General features: G+C 45.3%; 1 protein-coding gene across 4 annotated transcripts in view; it reads right to left on the bottom strand.

Moving 5' to 3' along the window:
* The window catches only part of nav1b (neuron navigator 1b), a 47,203-nt gene extending 32,265 nt beyond the window's left edge, over nucleotides 1-14,938 (bottom strand). For all 4 annotated transcript variants that reach the window (XM_061831260.1, XM_061831261.1, XM_061831263.1 and 1 more), the window contains exons 1-3: nucleotides 14,005-14,938; nucleotides 8,137-8,239; nucleotides 6,644-6,985 (exon numbers count right to left, since the gene is read on the bottom strand). In XM_061831260.1, the coding sequence (XP_061687244.1) occupies nucleotides 6,644-6,985; nucleotides 8,137-8,239; nucleotides 14,005-14,713 (1,154 nt within the window). In that variant the 5' untranslated portion in view covers nucleotides 14,714-14,938. The remainder of the gene's footprint in view (nucleotides 1-6,643; nucleotides 6,986-8,136; nucleotides 8,240-14,004) is intronic.
* Nucleotides 14,939-18,816: the final 3,878 nt, after the last annotated feature.

Here is an 18,816-nt window from a genome sequence, read left to right as displayed (position 1 = left end):
GACTGCAGCAAAACCCTTCATTAAGTCCAGAACGTCTTTGCTCGGTACGCATTTAGTTTCCACCGGCGAGGCCATTGGAGGGGTGTCACACGATACGTGCCAAAGTGTTGAGCGCATTGCACTCGGCGCCGGTCGGACCTTATCGCCGTTGCCATGGAGATGACATTGCCAGGGAAGCATCTTAAGGCCTGGCGTTTCAAGCGAGAAGGAGTCATGTGTGCTACCAAAGGCAAAAAAAAAAAAATGGAAGACACTATGGAAAGCCATTTGAGCATTTATTCAATATCCAGCTTCAGGCCGGGAATAACGCACTTTGGTCCTCATTAGTGAGACAATTTAGGGCACTAGTGGAATGGCAAAGGAAGGAAAGAAGAATTTTTCCACTTCCACAACTACATGTTAGTAGTACGGTAACAGTGTGCAGTAATTTACCTCTGCATGCTACTTTTAATACTAGTGAAGAGCTAGATGCTAACTTGCCGACAGTGTCAGAAATAGCACTAGTCGGACGCAATTGTCAACTAGTGCGCTGTTTTGCCTTATCAGGAACAGTCGTCCTATGAAAGTTGTAATACTAGTGCAGAGGGAAAGCATATTAGCACACGGAGATATGTGGGAGAAGGATTTCGAGAATATCGAACCAGTAGGAGCGTTTATTTGAGATCAAGAATATCAATCTTAATTTTGTACTAGTAGCCCAAAAGTGGTTCTCGTCATGGAATAATATTACTCCTAACTAACAACTAGCATCCCCTACCCTTGTACGATTGTGCTAAATTGTCTTACTAATAAGGACAATGAGCGTACGAGCATATGGACCTGAAGATGAATATCAAGGTTCTCGAATAAATATAACACCATCTCGTATTACCCTCAGCGCGCGCACGCACAAAGAATTCAGCAGTTATCACCGTGACACACGAGGCAGCCGCATCAGTGGGTCAGTGGAGGATGGTTGCCATGGCAGCACATCCAGAGCCGAGTGCGACTCGCCGCGCCGGTCTGCTTTCTGTCCGCCGCGCCGCTGCCACTACTGTGCCGCAGCCCATGTGAAGTACACGATACACACAAGACACTGTCCAGAACCTGCACATGTTCAGTGTCCCCGTCCTCACTATTACAGTTTACATTTGTGCTGGATTCGTTTTATTTATGGTCCATATGACCCACTAAAAATACGCAACGTGACACTGCGGGCTGAATGTTGGCTCGGGTAAGATTGCTGTACAAAGTTCAAATGAAATGATAACCATTAACAACTGCAATCAATCCTAATAATTAATTATGAGTGATTCAGAATGCTAATTTTCATCTCTTTCGAGCTGAGACTGAATTTCACGGCATCATAGATGTTCACTTCCTAAACAGTATTAAGTATGACCATCGTGTGACGGGATGTGATAGGGTCATTGTACATTACAGGGAGTCCTCGGGTTAAGACGGTCTCGACCCAAGACATTTCGACGTTACAACGCCCGTCCGCCATTTTGTCTGGCTAACGCTTGTCCGTGTTTGTGCGCCGGGAGTATCTTCGCATTTTTCGCCCTCCTTTTTAGACATTCTCGCCCCAAAGAAGAAAGCTGTGTCTTTTAGCAACGCTTCTGCAGCCAAAAGAAAATCCATTACCATGGAAACAAAGCCTAAGATCATAAAAAAGATTGGAGAAGGGAGAGACATCGACACCGCCAAGACTTCAGTCGCCCGACCGTGGTGGCAATTATTGAAGACAAAGCCCGTATTTTAGCGCACGTGAAGGGTTCCGTTCCTATGTCAGCTACGATGATCACAAAAAGAGATTCTTTGATACTTGTCGAGATGGAGAGGATTGAGGACCAGGTTCCTTCGCAATAGCTAAGTCTTGTTCTTCTCTATCCGCCTCTCAGCAGTAATGCTAAGTACATCATCTTGTTTATTACAATGTACCATATTTTCCGCACTATAAGCGCACCGCATTACAAGGCACACCGAATTATAAGGTTCTTAGAATAGACGCTACAGTAGAGGCTGGGGTTAAGTTATGCATCCATTAGATGGAGCTGCACTAAAGGCTCAATATTGATCCATATATAAGGCGCACTGGATTATAAGGCGCACCGACAGCTTCTGAGAAAATTAAAGCCTTTCAGGTGCGCCTTATAGTGCGGAAAATATGGTACATTGAAATAAACAAGATGAAAGGCGCACCTAAAAGCCTTTAATTTTCTCAAAAGCCGACAGTGTGCCTTATAATCTGGTGCGCATTATACATGGGTCAACATTGAGCCTTTAGCGCAGCTCCATCTAATGGATCCATAACGTAACCCCAGCCTCTACTGTAGCGTCTATTCTTTGCGCGTTATAATCCGGTGCGCCTTATATGTCGAAAAAGTCTTTAAATAGGCCATTCAATGGAGGTGCGCCTTATAATGCGGTGCACCTTATAGTACGGAAAATACGGTAATTAAATATCGTGGCTGTCACTATGTGTCGTTGACATAGAGGGCTAACCGATTTAGGTCTAATCCGCCAACAAACTCAGAATGCCGAAATCCATTGTAAAACCTAAGACGGCCCATCATTGCACCTCATCGTCACGCGCGGTCAATTTTAAACGCTAACGTAATCGTTTTCTCCACAAGACGCTGCAACTCAAGCCTGTGCGCCTCATATGTGGAAAAAGTCTTTAAATAGGCCATTCAATGGAGGTGCGCCTTATAATGCGGTGCGCCTTATAGTACGGAAAATACGGTATTGTTTTTTTTATACAAAGTATCTTGATGTAAATTCTGACTTCAATGGTGGAACAGTCGAAGTTCGAGTTAAGTTGCTACTCTGGGGACGAATCTCAGTCGTAGACCGAAGACTCCCTGGATAGAATGATGCAATGCTGTGTGGAAAGTATACCGCACAATCCGGCCTGATGTGTTATCGCTATATTTTATGGTATGGCGTAGTATGATACAATACAGTATGGTAATTGTATGATTTGCGATAGAAGACAAGGTGCGCAGTTGAATATCGATGTAGAAAGTAAGGTGTCGCGTATGGCACGAATGATATGGCGGCCACAGTGATTACACCATGTCCACACGGGCGTGCAGTGATGCCGATCAATACTCATTGAACACGTCGTCGAGCTTGTTCTATTCCTTTTCAGCTCGGCCCTGTCAGTGTTAGAAATCTGCCGCTTGTCGATGATTTAAAGTCTTTGGACATTTAAGCTCGGAGTAGAGATCATTATGTTGCGCTTGTGAAAGGCTAATCATGTTTAAACAATGTAAGACTTACTACCAGGGGTGGGGTGGGGGGGTGGGGGTCTTCCTGATGATTTTTAGCTTGTTGCCATGGCTACGCTGGAGCAACCTGATCTATTTTCAAGAGCCCGCGCCTGATGGTTCTCAATAAGCTTTCGAGTGCGTACGTGGATGTACAGTAGGACTGCGAATGCAGCGCGAAATGTAAAGGAGTCTGAGTAAGGAAGCAAATTCAAACTACAGACCAGTAACACAAGTCGGTGGAGACTAGAAAAAACCTTGCAAATTAAAGAGGTGAAAAGTAAAAACAGCAGCGGCTATTTTCATACCTTGGTGTGTCTTTGTAGCCTACTATTTCCCTTGAACGAGTCGCCTTTGACCAGCTGGGACTGGTATTTTCATGCCACAGTGCGGGCCAAACATAGCGAAATAATGCATTTTTAACTCCGACCTTGGCATCCATCTCTGAAGTGCCACATCCGTAATATGCATGTATTCGTATCGCGCGTGGAACAATCTGGTCCAGGGCATAACGACCAGGGAGCAGCTGTTTCTAGCCGCGTGTCACCTTGACGACACGTCCGGCGCAGACGGATCGTGGTTTACCGCACGGCCACGTTCAAAGTTGCGAGCAGCTTTTGCACGGCGAAGCCTCGAATTGAGCATCAAACGTTAGACGAACTGGTCTTGCCACATTTACAGGGTCGATAAAACATCAACTTCGACTCGACATTCGTCGCATTATTTTTGTTCTGCAGACAAAACTTTAGTCTTTCCACCTGAGACATTACTGAGGATCTTCTGTCAAGGCTTTTTGCACATGAAGCCATCATGAAATCGCATCACAAGCAAAAAAAAAAAAAAATTACACCGTAGTTTAAAAAAAGAAACCGTCAATCTTCAGTCGTATCGCATATTTCATAGTATAAATTCTACACCGATGCGTTTGAATTTTCCATTTTCCACTTTCCAGCCCTTTAAAAGTCTCCGTGTCTTCCCTTAATGCACTTTCCAGTAAGTCCTTCCCTTCCAAACACTCGAGAGGCTGAGCTCAAATCCTATCCGCATGACCGACAACGATAAAAAGCTGCAAAACCGCACCGAGCGGAGCGTCCTACTTTGCTTTCTCGGCTCCTCTCAGAATGTTGCTGTCAACAGGACTCTGCATCCTTGTTAAATCCTCCCGTCAGCCCTCTTTGACATCCAAAATGATCACCAAAAAAAAAAAAAAACCCAGACTTGTGCACCTGAAAAGATTTATTCTTGTCCTGTTGCATAACGGAGGGAACACCTGGTGTGTTTTTCCAGATTGTCTCCTCAGCGGGGGGAAAAGAGCTTCCTTTTTGTGAGCACTTTAAGAAAGAAGTCTTTTGATTCCAGAGAATGCTGATGAAAGCGACTGACGAGCCAAAGCCTGTTGAACGGAGCACAAGTGGCGTGTACGTCACCCAAAATTGTTGAATTATTAAAATGTCCCTTGCAACGACGAAGCATTGAGGAGAGCTTTTACTTTATAATAGCCAGCATCAGATCATTTTTAGGTGGTGTCTATAATTCAACTCAACTGTGTCATAAAAATCAACTCCGACCGGAAATGTAGGTGACCAGATCTGCCTCATAACCGATAAATTTGGGATTTGAATCTCAACTCTGGCATTCGTGTGCGGCGTTTAGAAGTTCCATGCTCGTGACGATGTTGCTTCCATACCAATATAATAAGTGAAAATGTGACATTATGATGAAAAGCACAATGGAAAATGGATGGATGGAAATACATGAGATGGACAAAAGTACTATCCAGCCAAGACCTGAAGCATTTAGCGATTTATAGACCAGGAGCAGAACTTTCAAATCCAATTCCAAAACTGACTGGAAGCCGGTGTAAAGACTTTAGAACGGACCTTTCCGACCTGTCAATCACTCGACCAATAATAGCCAATCAGATAGCCGGATTTTCTTAACCCCTGGCTAGACACGCCCCTGCCGCCATGTTGTCTCACAAGTAATGCTGGTTGTCAGTAGTGTGCGCTTGGAAAGGTTAATGTTACGAAGAAAATGCGCTTGGGGAACGTGCAATTCCCATGAAAGATATCCTGCTAGGTTACAAGGGGCTTGATTCGTTTTCCAAAGCCTAAAACACAGTTTGACCAAGTGCCCACGATGGATTAAGGCTCGCGGAAGAGCGCACGTACAACTAAATGTGAACAATACCAACAAACACAAGACTGTATGTTCGAAGGTAAGTGAGGGAGAAGTTTTTTTTTTTTCTGAGTTTGATTGAATTATTATCAGTGTTTTATACATTGCAGGAGAACAACTTTCACTTTGTTAGTGTATCACTGACCTGTTGAATGAAGTGTGTCATGTTTTATGCCGAACTGATCACTTTATGATTAGTGATATGTAAATGCACGATGTCATGCAAGAGAAAGGTCTATTTGCCTATTTGTATCTCATCAGACTTTTAAGACAGAGCACTGGGTTCCATTACGAGCCAAGTCAAATGAATACACTCACTTATAAATACTAGAATGATATTACTCGTGATTTTTCCAAGTAAAAAGTACTCACCCTGCTTCACATGCTCAGTACGATTCCGCTATTTTAACTTGTTGGATTTCAATATGGCGTCAAACTTTTTTTTGCATCGATTGCCAACGTTTCGCCGAAACTCTGACATTGCGTCCTGCTCCGTCCAAAATCTTAATTCCGTGTACACATCCTTGCGTGAAATAGTTGAGACCTCTCTGTAGAACTCTCTTGGACGAGTCTGACGCATTTGCCAAAAAAACATACCACAATATTATCTGGAAAACACGATAGAGAATCGACTTCAAACTTGTTCTGTTCAATCGCCATTTTGGAAGCTTGTGGGACATGGCTAAGGGGGCGGAGCTTAAGACCACCATTGGATCCCAATGCACGATTGCTCCTTATTACCACACTTATTCGCCGTTCACTATTCACAAAATCACACATTACAAATTTTTGTCTTCTTTCCGGAATGGATTAAGATGACACAAGACGTCAAAGGCCCGGCTAATCGGAAAGTAGTAATTGGTATCAATGACGTATTAATCTCGATTGAGAGGGCTTCGTATGTCGACGAGGAACAAAGTTCAGCCTCGTTGTAAGAGGGGAAACTACAAAGAGTCTTCAAAGTCCGATATTTGCAGTTCAAATTGTTTATGAAGGCAATCAGAAACGCTTTTTGGTGGGGGGAAATTACTCGCATCTTCTTGCAATTTTCGGCAAGGCTTGGTCCCTGTCATGAGTGAATAGCGGGGGCTTACCCCAATTCATAGTTCCAGGGCAAAGCTGCTGCCGTCGAAAGGGCATTTGCAGTCAGCAGTGGAAACGGGGATGTGTTGCCATGGAAACAGAACACCCTATACATCCACGCTACTTACCCATTAGTGAGGTTGTCTTCGTCATCCGGGAGGCTCTTCCCCAGAAGGTCACTGTCGCTCAGGTAACCAGACTTGAGGTCTCCGTCGTCCAGGAGGTCCACGCGCGACGTCCCGCTCAGCCTGCCCGAGCAGCGAGCTGGCATGGTCTGGGCGACGTACTGGGAGGCGGTCTTGGTGCCCTGGTAGCCGCCCGCCGCCGAGGACGGGGCGTCGCCCGCCTGGAGGCGAGGGCTGGCTTGCCCGTGGCGCCAAGACAGCGGCGAGGAGCGGTTGGACAGGCTGGACATGCTGCGGGCGTTGGTGTCGTCGCTGTCGTAGCCCACGTTGCTGCTGTCCACGCAGCTAGGGGGCGCACACGGCAGAGGACAATTCATTAGGTAATCATTCATAAGGCCTAGTTTGTATCATTTTTTTGTTATTTTTGGGTGATTGACTTTGCAGGTTCCGCTGTTGAAAGTGTCTGCTGTGGCAGTACGCCGCTTTCTCACAAAATCTTCGTATCAACTTTTCCTCCTGTAAAGTGGGTCAGGGTTTGAAAACTACTCTCCGCAACAATGGGAGCATCTTGTCAGTGTGTGTGTGTGTGTATATGGGCGCTATTCATTACATAACTATAGGCACCGAGTCACCGCAATAAATATTGCAATGGCGACGACCGTGGAAGTATTTATATCCGTCCTTGTTGGATAATTCAGCAGGGGAACGGCGTTAACCTGCTCCACTTTGAAGAGGGGCAGACATCACTTTTACATCATAGATTGGTACCTGTCCAACGCCTTAAAGGAAATTCATACGGAAAAATTCCCCTTTTTATTGCTCGTACACAAATAGTTTGGTCTTGGCGCCAATTAGTTCAGCAACCAGCAAGCATTTGCCTGTGGCTGTTCTTTCATGTAACAGTGGAACTAATTACCATACAAAAACAACCGCCCCCACCCCTAGTTTCTCTCCATCCATCCATTTTCTTCACCACTTATCCTCACAAGGGTCACAGGAGCGCTGGAGCCTATCCCAGCTGTCAACAGGGCAGGAGGCGGGGTACACCCTGAACTAGTTTCCAACGAATCGCAGGGCACATCAAGACAAACAGCCACACTCACAATCACACCTAGGGGCACTTTAGGGCGTCCAATTAATGTTGCATGTTTTTGGGATGTGGGAGGAAACCGAAGCCCAGAGGAAACCCACGCAAGCACGGGGAGAACTTGCAAACTCCACACAGGTGGGGCCGGGATCGAATCAGGGTCCTCAGAATTGTGAGGTCAACGCTTTACCAGCTGATCAACCGTGCCGCCCCCTAGTTTCTCTGCTCATGTTATTTTAACCAGCCTGGGTGAAGCTCCAGAGCCATTTTCAAGCAGCAGCCAGAGTCCGTCAGACTACAGGGTTTAGCACGCTCGTCATCATCTCTTGTGATCAGGAGGTCGATTATGTTACTAGCGCACTTCCGCTTATACCCGCGGGGTAGTTCATTTTGTCGTCGGCGTGCTCACCTGTGGCTGAGCTGAGACCCCCGCAGACTCGACATGGTGTCCTCCAAATTCTGCCGGAGGTCGAGGACGTTCTGCACCGTACGCTTCCTCTGGGACTCGGGATCTGTGAATCGAAAAACAAACATGACGCTCATTAGCTTTTCACCTTATTTGGAATTCATCATCACTACAGTTCGTCAGTCACCGTTGTCAGTCCATCTTTTAGATCACAGGTGTCAAACTCCAGGCCCGGGGGGCCAGATCCGGGCCCCCCGCATGATTTTATGTGGCCCGCAGAGGCAAATCATGCATGTCAACTTCCGTGATCCTTGTTCAAATCTGTACCAAAATTTCAAATTGTCATATAAATCATAACGTTGAGCTATTGCAAGTGTTTTTACATTACCAAACATCAACAATAGTTGAAAAACCCATTACCCCTTTGATTTCTGATTCCAAAAGTAACTCGTAAATTTCATGTGTCAATATGATGAGGCGATAGACGATTTTTATGGTTTCACAGTCATAACGACCCTCTGAGGGAAACCGGAATTAAAATGTGCCCCACGACAAAAAGGAGTTTGACACCCCCGTTTTTTTTAGACTGTGACTACGGTCCCCCAAAAGGTAATTTAATGGTATTAATTTGATATTATCGCAGGGAAGGAATACGTTCACAAAAGACGTCGTGACGCAAAAGTCATGACTGTGTTTGTACTCAGTCATACTAAATATTGCTTTGAAGTATGAATGTGATAATCCTGGAAAGGAGTGGCATTTATAAATCAAAAAAGGTCTTCTGTCACTGGGCATTGTCATGATTGCTGAATTCTACAAACATTCATTGATAAACTGCACAATGACAATTTTAAAAAAAAATTGGTATTTGACTCAATTTGCTCCATCAGCGTGACAGAAAGAGGGAAATTAAATGGTTGATTTAGACAGTTTTTGCCAATTTACAGGGTTAATTTGGATGAGTCAGGTCAAGTTATTGCCAAAATGTGAAAAAAAATAAAAACCTGAAGGGTTACTTATAAAACTGTGGCATATTTGGATCATGGTCTACTAGTTTTGTTATCTCACGCTTACTACTCATTTGCAAAGATTTGCAACAGGTAGTAAGTAATCTTGTTAGGGGAGGGAAAAAATAAAATATAACAACACAATCACCGTCCTATATAACTTTTTCTTTGTTAAAAATAATACATTTATGGGCAGGGTGGCAATTTTTTGCCTTCTTGAGATAAAATTCTCCAAGCAGGCCACAATCAAGGAAATAACTTCTTTTTTGTTTACGGTTAAATTACATGATAACTTTACTCATTTATAATCTGGTCCCAAAAATGGGACGCCGCCCGCGAGAGGGTAATTGGGTTTTCTTAGTAGATCGTCCCAAAAACTAGAATCAGATTAAAACACTGAAATATTTTGATATACTGAAGGATATAATGCGTGAAAATCATGATGTCCCAAAAACGGGACGCTGCCCACGAATGGGTTAAGTATGGTGGGTTGTACTCCTGGACATGAGTATATTTTACAATATATTATTATGTATTTTACATGTGGCATCGCAATGATTGCCACACGCAACACAAAAGCGCACTTGCTCTTCTCAAGCGGCAAATTCCAGTAAATGAATGATGCAATGGAAGTGAAACTACAAAAAAACAAAACGAAAAAAAAAAAAAACGGTTGCAGCATCTGATTTGCGAGAAGCAAAGAGGAAGATCAGAAAGAGAAAAGTTGAATTGGATCACAAGGACGCACTTGACAGGGGAATTGCGCTATTGTATCAAAACGCAGAGGAGAGAACCTTTCTGTATATGCCGTAGACGTACAAATGGCTGACAAAGCCATTTGTAGTGAGGAATGTAGTTTCTTCATCTACTGTAGTTCTTTGGCACGTTTAAAATCAAAGTTCTACTGCGCGGAAAGCAGTTTCCTTAAAATGTCATAAAGTCAAATCTGTGAACCCTTTAATGGTCGCAGGCAGCGCCACTGACTCCGCAGCCCCGTCTTCCCGTCTCTCGGCATAAGTCGATGGGGGGCGGGGGGGGAATATGGCGACATTTGCAGAGCTCTTGCATGACCGATCACATATCATTACAATGAGATGTTAGGTCAACCCCCCCCAAAAAACCCACTACCGCCGACAATCCTTGGTCTGGTTTTTATGCCAGTGCTAATATAACAGTCTCCACTTTTCGGGAATGTGAGTCTGTCATGATGAACTGGAAACTGTGTCGCTGTCACTTTTAATTTAGCTTTGAAGAGAAATAAATGAATGTTTGTTGTTCATCTTGTTTCATAAATCTACAAAACGAGTGAAGCTATTTTCCAAGAAAATCTCCATTTATTCTACCACACAAACAAAAAAAAAACATAAAACTTCACCATGCATCCTGCAATATCCAGATACTTATCTATTCACATAAATAAATTAATATATTGGAGCTGGATCCTGCTAATACAACTCCACACATAGTGCCTTGCAAAAAGCCTCCGCCGCCCCCCAGCTTTTGAACCATGTCACATTTACAATCTATAGTTTCGGTGGATTAGCTGGTAAAGTGCTGGCCTCAGGTCTGAGGACCCGGGTTCAATCCCGAACTCGCCTGTGTGGAGTTTGCATGTTCTCCCCGTGCCTGCGTGGGTTTTCTCCGGGTGGACACTCCGGTTTCCTCCTACATCCCAAAAACATGCAACATTAATTGGACACTCTAAATTGCCCATTGGTGTGATTGTGGCTGTTTGTCTCTTTGTGCCCTGCAATTGGCTGGCGACCAGTTCAGGGTGTGCCCTGCCTCCTGCCCGTTGACAGCCGGGTTAGGCTCCTGCAATCCCCGCGACCCTCGTGAGGATAAGCAGCAAAAAAAAATGGATGGACGGATGGCTTCAACGATTCAAATATTGAGAACCAAAAAGCTTAAAATTGGCATGTACTTCACTCTTTATTCCACTGAAGTCAGTACTTTGTAGGATCACATCTTGCCATCGGGATTTTTTCCCCCCATTTCTCCAAGGAAATCGGCAGCACCCCCTTCAAGGTTGTCACTTGCAGACTGTTATTGCTCAAAAATGTCCGTCTTTACCACCCGACATCTTTCACTCAACTCAGACTGGCTTCCAGTAACTTCTATTGTAAAACATCCCCCCACGGCATGATGGGGGGGGGGGGGGGGTGATGAGATGTAAAGGGTGCGCACCAGATAAGTCCTCGATTGCTGAAAATCTACTTTCATCTGACCAGACCACTTTCTTCCTTACATTTCAGGAGTCTCCCACAAGGCTTTTTCCATAAAGCTCAACTTTATGAAGTTGCACGGGTTACTGTGGTCTTCTGGATAAGACAATTTATTGCTCACAGGTTTCGTTTTATCAACCCAACCATGACTTCTCAGCAACTTTGTGCCTGACTTGTTTCAAGACCTCCTTGGTTTTCATGGCTGTGTTGGGTTCGTGGTCCTTCTCTCTTTGGGGCTGCAGCCTCTGGGGGTCTTTCAAAAAAGGTGTGGAGAAACTCAAAGACCACCCAACACTACGATTGCACACGGGTGGACTTCGTTTTGGAGGTAACTGGTTCCTTCGTAACCAAAGGGAGTGGATGTAAATGCACATGCCAATTTTCAGTCATTTATTCATCCATCCATTTTCTTAGCCGCTTATCCTCACGAGGGTCGCAGGAGTGCTGGATCCTATCCCACTGGTTGCTAGCCAATCGCAGGGCACATTGAGACAAACAGCCACAATCACACCGAGGGGCAATTTAGGGCGTCCAATTGATGTTGCATGTTTTTGGGATGTGGGAGGAAACCGGAGTACCCACCTGGAGAAAACCCACGCAGGCACAGGGAAAACTCTTTTCATTTTACTTCAAAACTGAAGATCTATCAAATAAAATTCAGATTTAAAAAAGCATTTCATCAAGGCAGAGGTTGTAATGTAACAGAATATAGTAGGTCAAAAAAAGCCAAGGGACTAAATACTTATACTGCAAGATATTTGCATCTTTATGGATAACTAATATGCCTGATGGACATCCCAATGGGCTAACGAAGCATGTGTAATGTGTTTAATCAGCACAGATGTATTCATTAGGATATAATTGGAAACATGCAGTCATCAACACCACAACTAATTATTTTTAGTACTACATTGACCGTGTACCGTATCACTTCTTCCAGATTCGGTTTCAAATGGGACATTTTTACCTTCGCAAAGACAATAAACTTGCAGTTTGCAGTAGTGTAGAACTGCATCATGCAGACTTGGACTAGCTTGCTCTTATTGTATCGCAAAAGAAGGTCAGTAGAATATTAGAAACAGCTCTCCGTACGATGTAGTGCAATTAGTAAAACCTCAAGCTCATTGTTAAATAAATACATCTCTGACAGTGTCAATCAAAAGTTGCACGGGAAGCCTGCGAAAGAACAAAACCGTCAGAACCCATGATCAATGACTTCCTCTATTGATAAGAGTGAACGCGAACCACACAAAAGAGAAGACCGTACCACCTCCCTGCCATTTGCACACGGGGAGCAAACCATCTGTCGGTGCCTTAACACATGAATGGAAGCGGGAGGAGGCTAAATGTGCGTCTGCACCTCGAAAATGAATTCAATATGGCACACCGATCATTCCATTCCCCCCACCCACTTTTTGGGAGCAGCAAACGGGAGGCTTTGACAGGAGCTATCAGGCTGCTGTTAATCATCATCGTCGCTGAGCCCTCGGGTGCTTTGTTTGAAATGTTCGCAATTACGTAGCGATCGGAAACAAGCACGTTTCACACAATTACAGTCGCACGCTGATGGGGACGAAGAACAATGCAGCGCAGCACATGACCGCAATCCATATCCGATCCAGTCCTCTAGATGGAAAACATTGGGACTGAAGAGGAAATGCGCGAATCTTTTCAGATGCCAGCGTAATTTGTCAAGGCTGCGGCATTCAAGCAGGTGCCGTGTCGCACCGCCTGTTGAGGATTCGGGAGTGGGGCAGTAGTATGATGCACCCGCAACCTCCCAATCCATCCATTTTGCAGTCTGAGAGCCTACCCAAGCTAACCTGGGGTGAAAAGCAGACTGCGTCCTGAGCCGGTTGGCGAGGCTGATTGTGAGGGGGAATCTTCCCAGCGATGCGAACCACTGCGCAATCAATGACCAAAACCGCCTCCATTCATTTTTGATACCATTCTTGCTGGAGCCCATCCCACTTCACTTAGGGTGAAAGGCAAGACTACATCCTGAACTGGTCAGCAGGGCGATATGTGACTGGGAGAATCCAACACCAAGTCTGCTATGTTGAACTGTTACACTTCCAAAAACCAGTACACCCCGAGCTGGAGTCTATCCCAACTGGCAAAGGGAGAGCACAACCTGGACAACCCCAATCCAGTTATCAGATGGAGCCTTTTTCTGGCGCTTACCCGGTCCAGGATTGTGGGTGAGCTGGAATGTATCAAGGACGAATTGTTTGTCAACTCCAAAACTCAGCTCAGACACACAAATAAGTGAACAACTACACTACAAACAGACAAAGCCCGTTACATCTATCAATTAATTTCTTTTCTACCGGTCATCGTGTTCAGGATAGTGGGTACGGTGGACTCTACCCCAGTTGACAGGGAAACTATACCTTGGACAAGTACACAATTAGGTTGATCAGACTGATCAAAGTCGTTTAAGCGTTAGCTATGTGAACAACTACTACAAATGACCAAATACACCCTCCATCCATCCATATTCTATTGCTTAGCCTCAGCGATCCATCGCAGAGTTACCGTCATCAAATCGATGCAAGCTGCACAAGAGTCAGCTAAGTGAACCAGCGCATGAGCAAAGCGACCTAATCGTTCTGGAAACTTGGCCCTGTTGCACTCACCTAACATCTGGCTGAAGAGAAGCTGCTCCAGGTCACCCAGCACGGTCACCACAAGCTCAGGGTCAACCTTCAGGAAGGGTTTGTCGCCACCTTCTTCCCCCTGACCCTTGGAGCCAGAATCTCCTGTACCTCCCGGCTTCTTGGTGGCGATTTTGGCCTTGCTGGAGAGGATCTCGTCGTCCGACCTGCCATCTTCCGGGGATTTGCTGAGGGGCTTCACCTCTGCAAACGGAGCGCGAGGGATCCGGCTTTGCTTGCCGGGGACTGAGGGAGCCGCCAGAGGTGCGAAGGGCTTGGGTTTGCCTTGGAAAAGAGAGTGTTCTGACTTGGAGAGGTTGCGAGAAAGTGGTGCACCGCGACCCACCGCCTTGGCCGCCGGCTTCGCCGTCTTCCTCGGGGCGCCCACCCCGGTCTTGGCCATGTCATCGCACCACTTGGGCTCGTAAAGGTGCAACTTCTTCTCGGCATCGGTCAGCACGGCCAGGTTGGTCATGGACCTCTGCTTGCGGAGGCTGGACGCTACCGGCAGCCTCCCCTCGGAGCTACCCGCCCGGTAAACCTTAAGTTCTCCCCGCTGGGTGCTCTGAGGTGTCCCGGATTTGGCCCTCTTGGCCCCGTAGCCAAGTCCTTTCCCATCTGCTTGGCTGTATGCTTTGGAGCTATCCATCTTGAAATCTCCTTCCCTGCCTTTCACACTATTCGCCAGCATGCCTCCTGCATGCGAGCGGATAGACGAGCATCAGCGGGCGAGGGAGGAAAAAAAATCAGGTTCCACACGGCGACCTTCTTCGGGGCACAAAGAAACCCTGCAAGGAAAAAAAAAAAAAAAAAAAGGACTTCCTGCAACCTCCTCCTTCTTCCTTCCTTCCCTGGCTCCCTCTCTTTTTCCTCACGCTGCAGCTGTTGCAGTGCTGCCCGGGCGCTCCCTTCCCTAACGTCCTGCTTTTCCTCCCCCCCCCCCCCCTCGTCTTCCTTCCACCCCCTCGTCCTCCACGCGCTTCTCTCCGAACGCACCCCTCCGACAGCGAGAGTGCGCAACGGCAGAATGACAGGGCCGGCAGATGCAGCAACACTCCCCCTCCTCCTCTTCTTCTTCCTCCTCCCTCTCTTACCTCCCACTACTCCCCTCCCTTCTCCTCTTCATCGCTTTTCCCCCGCATTTGCACATTCTCGCCTTTCTCCGTGTGAAAGACAAGAAAAATGGCACCAGTCTGATGTAACAGAGCACATTTTTTTTGTACCGGTTCCTCTGAAGCCTTTGTTCTTTCACGTCGCCCCCACCCCCACCCCCACCTCCACCACCTCCTTCACCTCGACTGTCCGTTGCAATTTGTAAGCAGACCCTGCAGTCAATTGATATTGACAAGTCAATTAGCGATGGCGCATTTGGAGGAATTTTCGAGATCCAACAATTGTTGATTGTTCCGTTTGCATCGTGTTTTTGTCACATTAAAGCAATTGAGACTGAATTCTAGATTTCAATCCTATATTCCTAACCAGGCTCGAGGATATCAGGTAAGAAACAGCAAAAACAAAACCAAAAAAAGCTGGATCTACTTAAGTGTGGTACAAATAAGCGGGGTGAATTCTAACGCTATCGCTCTCTTCTGATCGAAGTCAGAACTGCTTGCCAGATGTCTCTGAAATATTATCCCGAGCGATTATCATCTTCTATCATGAGTATGGCTGTCCTGACAATCGTAAATGTCAAAAATGTTCAATGTTTCTGATCACAAATCTTTGTGTGTGGTGGAAACGGAGACCCGCCGAGCCAAGGATTGCGTCTGTGACCTCAAATGTAAAGATAGCAATCAGGAGACCCCCCTGAAGCTCAGACAGACCCTTGCCGGACAAAAAAGTAAGGAGCACCTCGTCATGTTTTATGTTTCAATAACTGGCTGGGTTTTGGTTCATGTATTTTTGGGTAGTCTGGAAGGTCAGTCTTGGTCAAATACCAGACTGGTGAGGTGAGTCGCAATCATCACTGGTGATACGATTGTTTGTGTGGGATACGGTGCTGGTCAGCTGAAGTACACCCCACACAACAAAAGAATTAAGAACACACTTCCTGATTTGATTTCCTCATCAGGTCTCTCACATTGGAAAAAATGGTGGAAATTAGTGCGTTATTAAGAGCTGTATGGTGAAAAGCAGTTATTCGCCGACACTGTTGTTACTTGCTCATGCTGAGTGATGAGTTCAATGGCAGCACGGTTTTTGCACTTTCCTGTGGTAGTTCAGTGGAAAAGCATTTTTTTTTCCCCACAGGCCAACTGGAACAACAGTAACAGCCGACTAATTCTTGTTGAATAATGTGAGCATGAGAAAAACTAGCTTCCAGGGGAGCAAAACCAGGCGCCGACACCGTCTGCCGGTGGAGCCTCATTTCATTCACTTTTGGAATGCTCGCCCTAACTTGTGGGCTTGAATCAGTTCGGTTGCAACCAATTTCCAGGATGCAAAAAGTCGTTTTGCAACAATGATCAACTTTACCAAACAAATCTCAGGAATTTAGCAACAGCTAAATGCTAAATTGGTGAAAATGTCTCCCTCAGATGTGAACGTGCGGCCATTCATAATCGCACATGCCAAAACAGTCTGCAACAACTGTTGAAGCTTCAGTTGAAGGAACAACTGGAGCAACTGGATCTACTCTTGATCCCGATCCAGATTCCTTGTCTAAGCTTTCTTTGCGATATCAATTGCATTGAGGTAATTATAACGGCTTAACAACGCAAACTACAGTCATCGCATGAACTGCGAAGCCTTCTCAAAATGTCATGAAGTCTTTTGTAAAGATGTCTTGGTCTTTATTTCCTGCTCAGAAAAAAAAATAAAGATTTTCAAGTCCGCTCTGAGAGCCTCAGCAAGCAAAATGTGCCAGTGTAAGCAACTTAACACGCCCAAAACCACACATGAAAACTATGCATAAGAAACATGTAATTTTACACACACACACACACACACAATTGAGCATCCAGTCTCTTTATTGACACTTGAACCTTGTCCTCCTTTAAAATATTCCCCATTAAAGCTAACAGTATCATAACATTCCACATGTCATAACACACATGGGGGACTCACAAGAAGAAGTGCAGTATGGGAACCACCCCCCCCCCCCACACACACACACACACACACACACTTTTGTGTGTACTCGGTTGTTTCTCACTTGGCATACGTACCGTCTAAGGCAGGGGTTCTCAACGCGTCGATCGACCGGTCGATCGCGGGACGGCGTGCCAAAAAAGAATAGACGGCAGCCAATGTTCCTTCGAAACTGCGCACGTGCGCCATTGTGCACCGCTGATGCAGTCTCTTCGCAGATATTCTGCATTGCGCGCAAAATAATAATGATAATCCAATGCAAACTGAAAATCTAACATACAGCTATTCAGTTTGTGGCATTTTGCAATATGATTCAATGAGTGACTGGTTGTTACATCCAATGGCACAGTTCACATATATATTGTAAAAAAATGAAAACAAGAAGCCACTGGTTTCTTTTAGGCAGCACACGAAACCTTCGCTAACAACAACCGCTGCTCCGCCACACTTTTTTTTCCTAGTTTACCTTACACCCGACCCCCACTCTTAAAGACCTCCACTCCTAATTACAAATGTTACAGTACTTACACAGCCCATCAATGTGTTTTATAATGACAGCGTCCACCACCGCTGCTTTAGTTAGCAACACAGTCTGGGCAACGCAGAGCAAAGACAAGCTAGACGTGCTGCTTATGTTTACTTTTGATATTAATGGAGAAAGTTAAAAAAGAAACGCTGTTGTTTTAAGATGCACTGACTGTCTGTCGGAATATGTGAATAATCGAAGAAAAAGTGGTTAAACTGGATGACATTTTCTCTTGTCTGAGAGGGAAAGGTCTGGTCTCAAGCCAAAGTAGAAAGTGCAGGTTGAGACGGTGTGTAATTTCAATTCAATGTAATTTTAATTCCACCTTGGCACAGCCTGATCCAGGATGAAAGCACAGACAATACAGTGCACAAAGAGCTAATTCTTGTATTTTAAATATAGGAGGCAACATAACATTAACCTTAAAATGGTTTGGGAGCATCATCATCACAAACCCCGTCGGGAGCTCGAGAGAGGCTGGCTGCTTGAAAAGTAGATCTTGGGGTAAAAAAAAAAAAAAGTCTGGGCACCCCTGGTATAAGGATTAAGAGTAGCTATTTAACATAAACACATTATTTTTCTTGGTGTTTCACTATAGATTAATCTTAGGGTCCCACTGGGAAAAAAAAGCAAAAAATTTTAAAGAAACAAGTCGTGGTTTGAATAAGTAAATGTCGTAAATGCTACATAAAGAAACAAACAAGCCTGAGACCAGCAGCCATGTCACTTTACAACAGACTTTTTTTAGCGGTAACATTTTTACTTTTCTCCAAATAGTTCAATATTTTATTTTCAGAAGTTTTGCATACTGAATACTTTCTCACCCCCAAGACAGAGGCCTGCTGACAGTCTAGGTCTGGGACTTTGTGTTTGGAGAGTTTTGCCCATGATGTCAACTGGCTCCAAATCCCGTTTTGAACACGCCACAAAGTCCAAGACCGTCACGATGGGCTCCCAACACGCACCAGCGCTTTTCTTTAAATACGGCAACTTGGGGAGGGACATGGACTATTGCATTTGTTCTGCCAATTAGTTTCTGGGAACCCGTTCAAGTCCTCCTGACTTGCGCTGACTGGAGGTCACGGCCCACCGCCCGTGGTTTGCCTCAATAGCCCTTTTGTTTTTGAGCGAGAGATACCGAGGACGTAACTAATCCTTGGGTGACGAATTCCATCCAC

Source organism: Syngnathoides biaculeatus, chromosome 10, assembly GCF_019802595.1.
Source record: "Syngnathoides biaculeatus isolate LvHL_M chromosome 10, ASM1980259v1, whole genome shotgun sequence".
NCBI classification, from domain to species: domain Eukaryota; kingdom Metazoa; phylum Chordata; class Actinopteri; order Syngnathiformes; family Syngnathidae; genus Syngnathoides; species Syngnathoides biaculeatus.
This window is presented reverse-complemented; position numbering and strand designations above follow the sequence as displayed.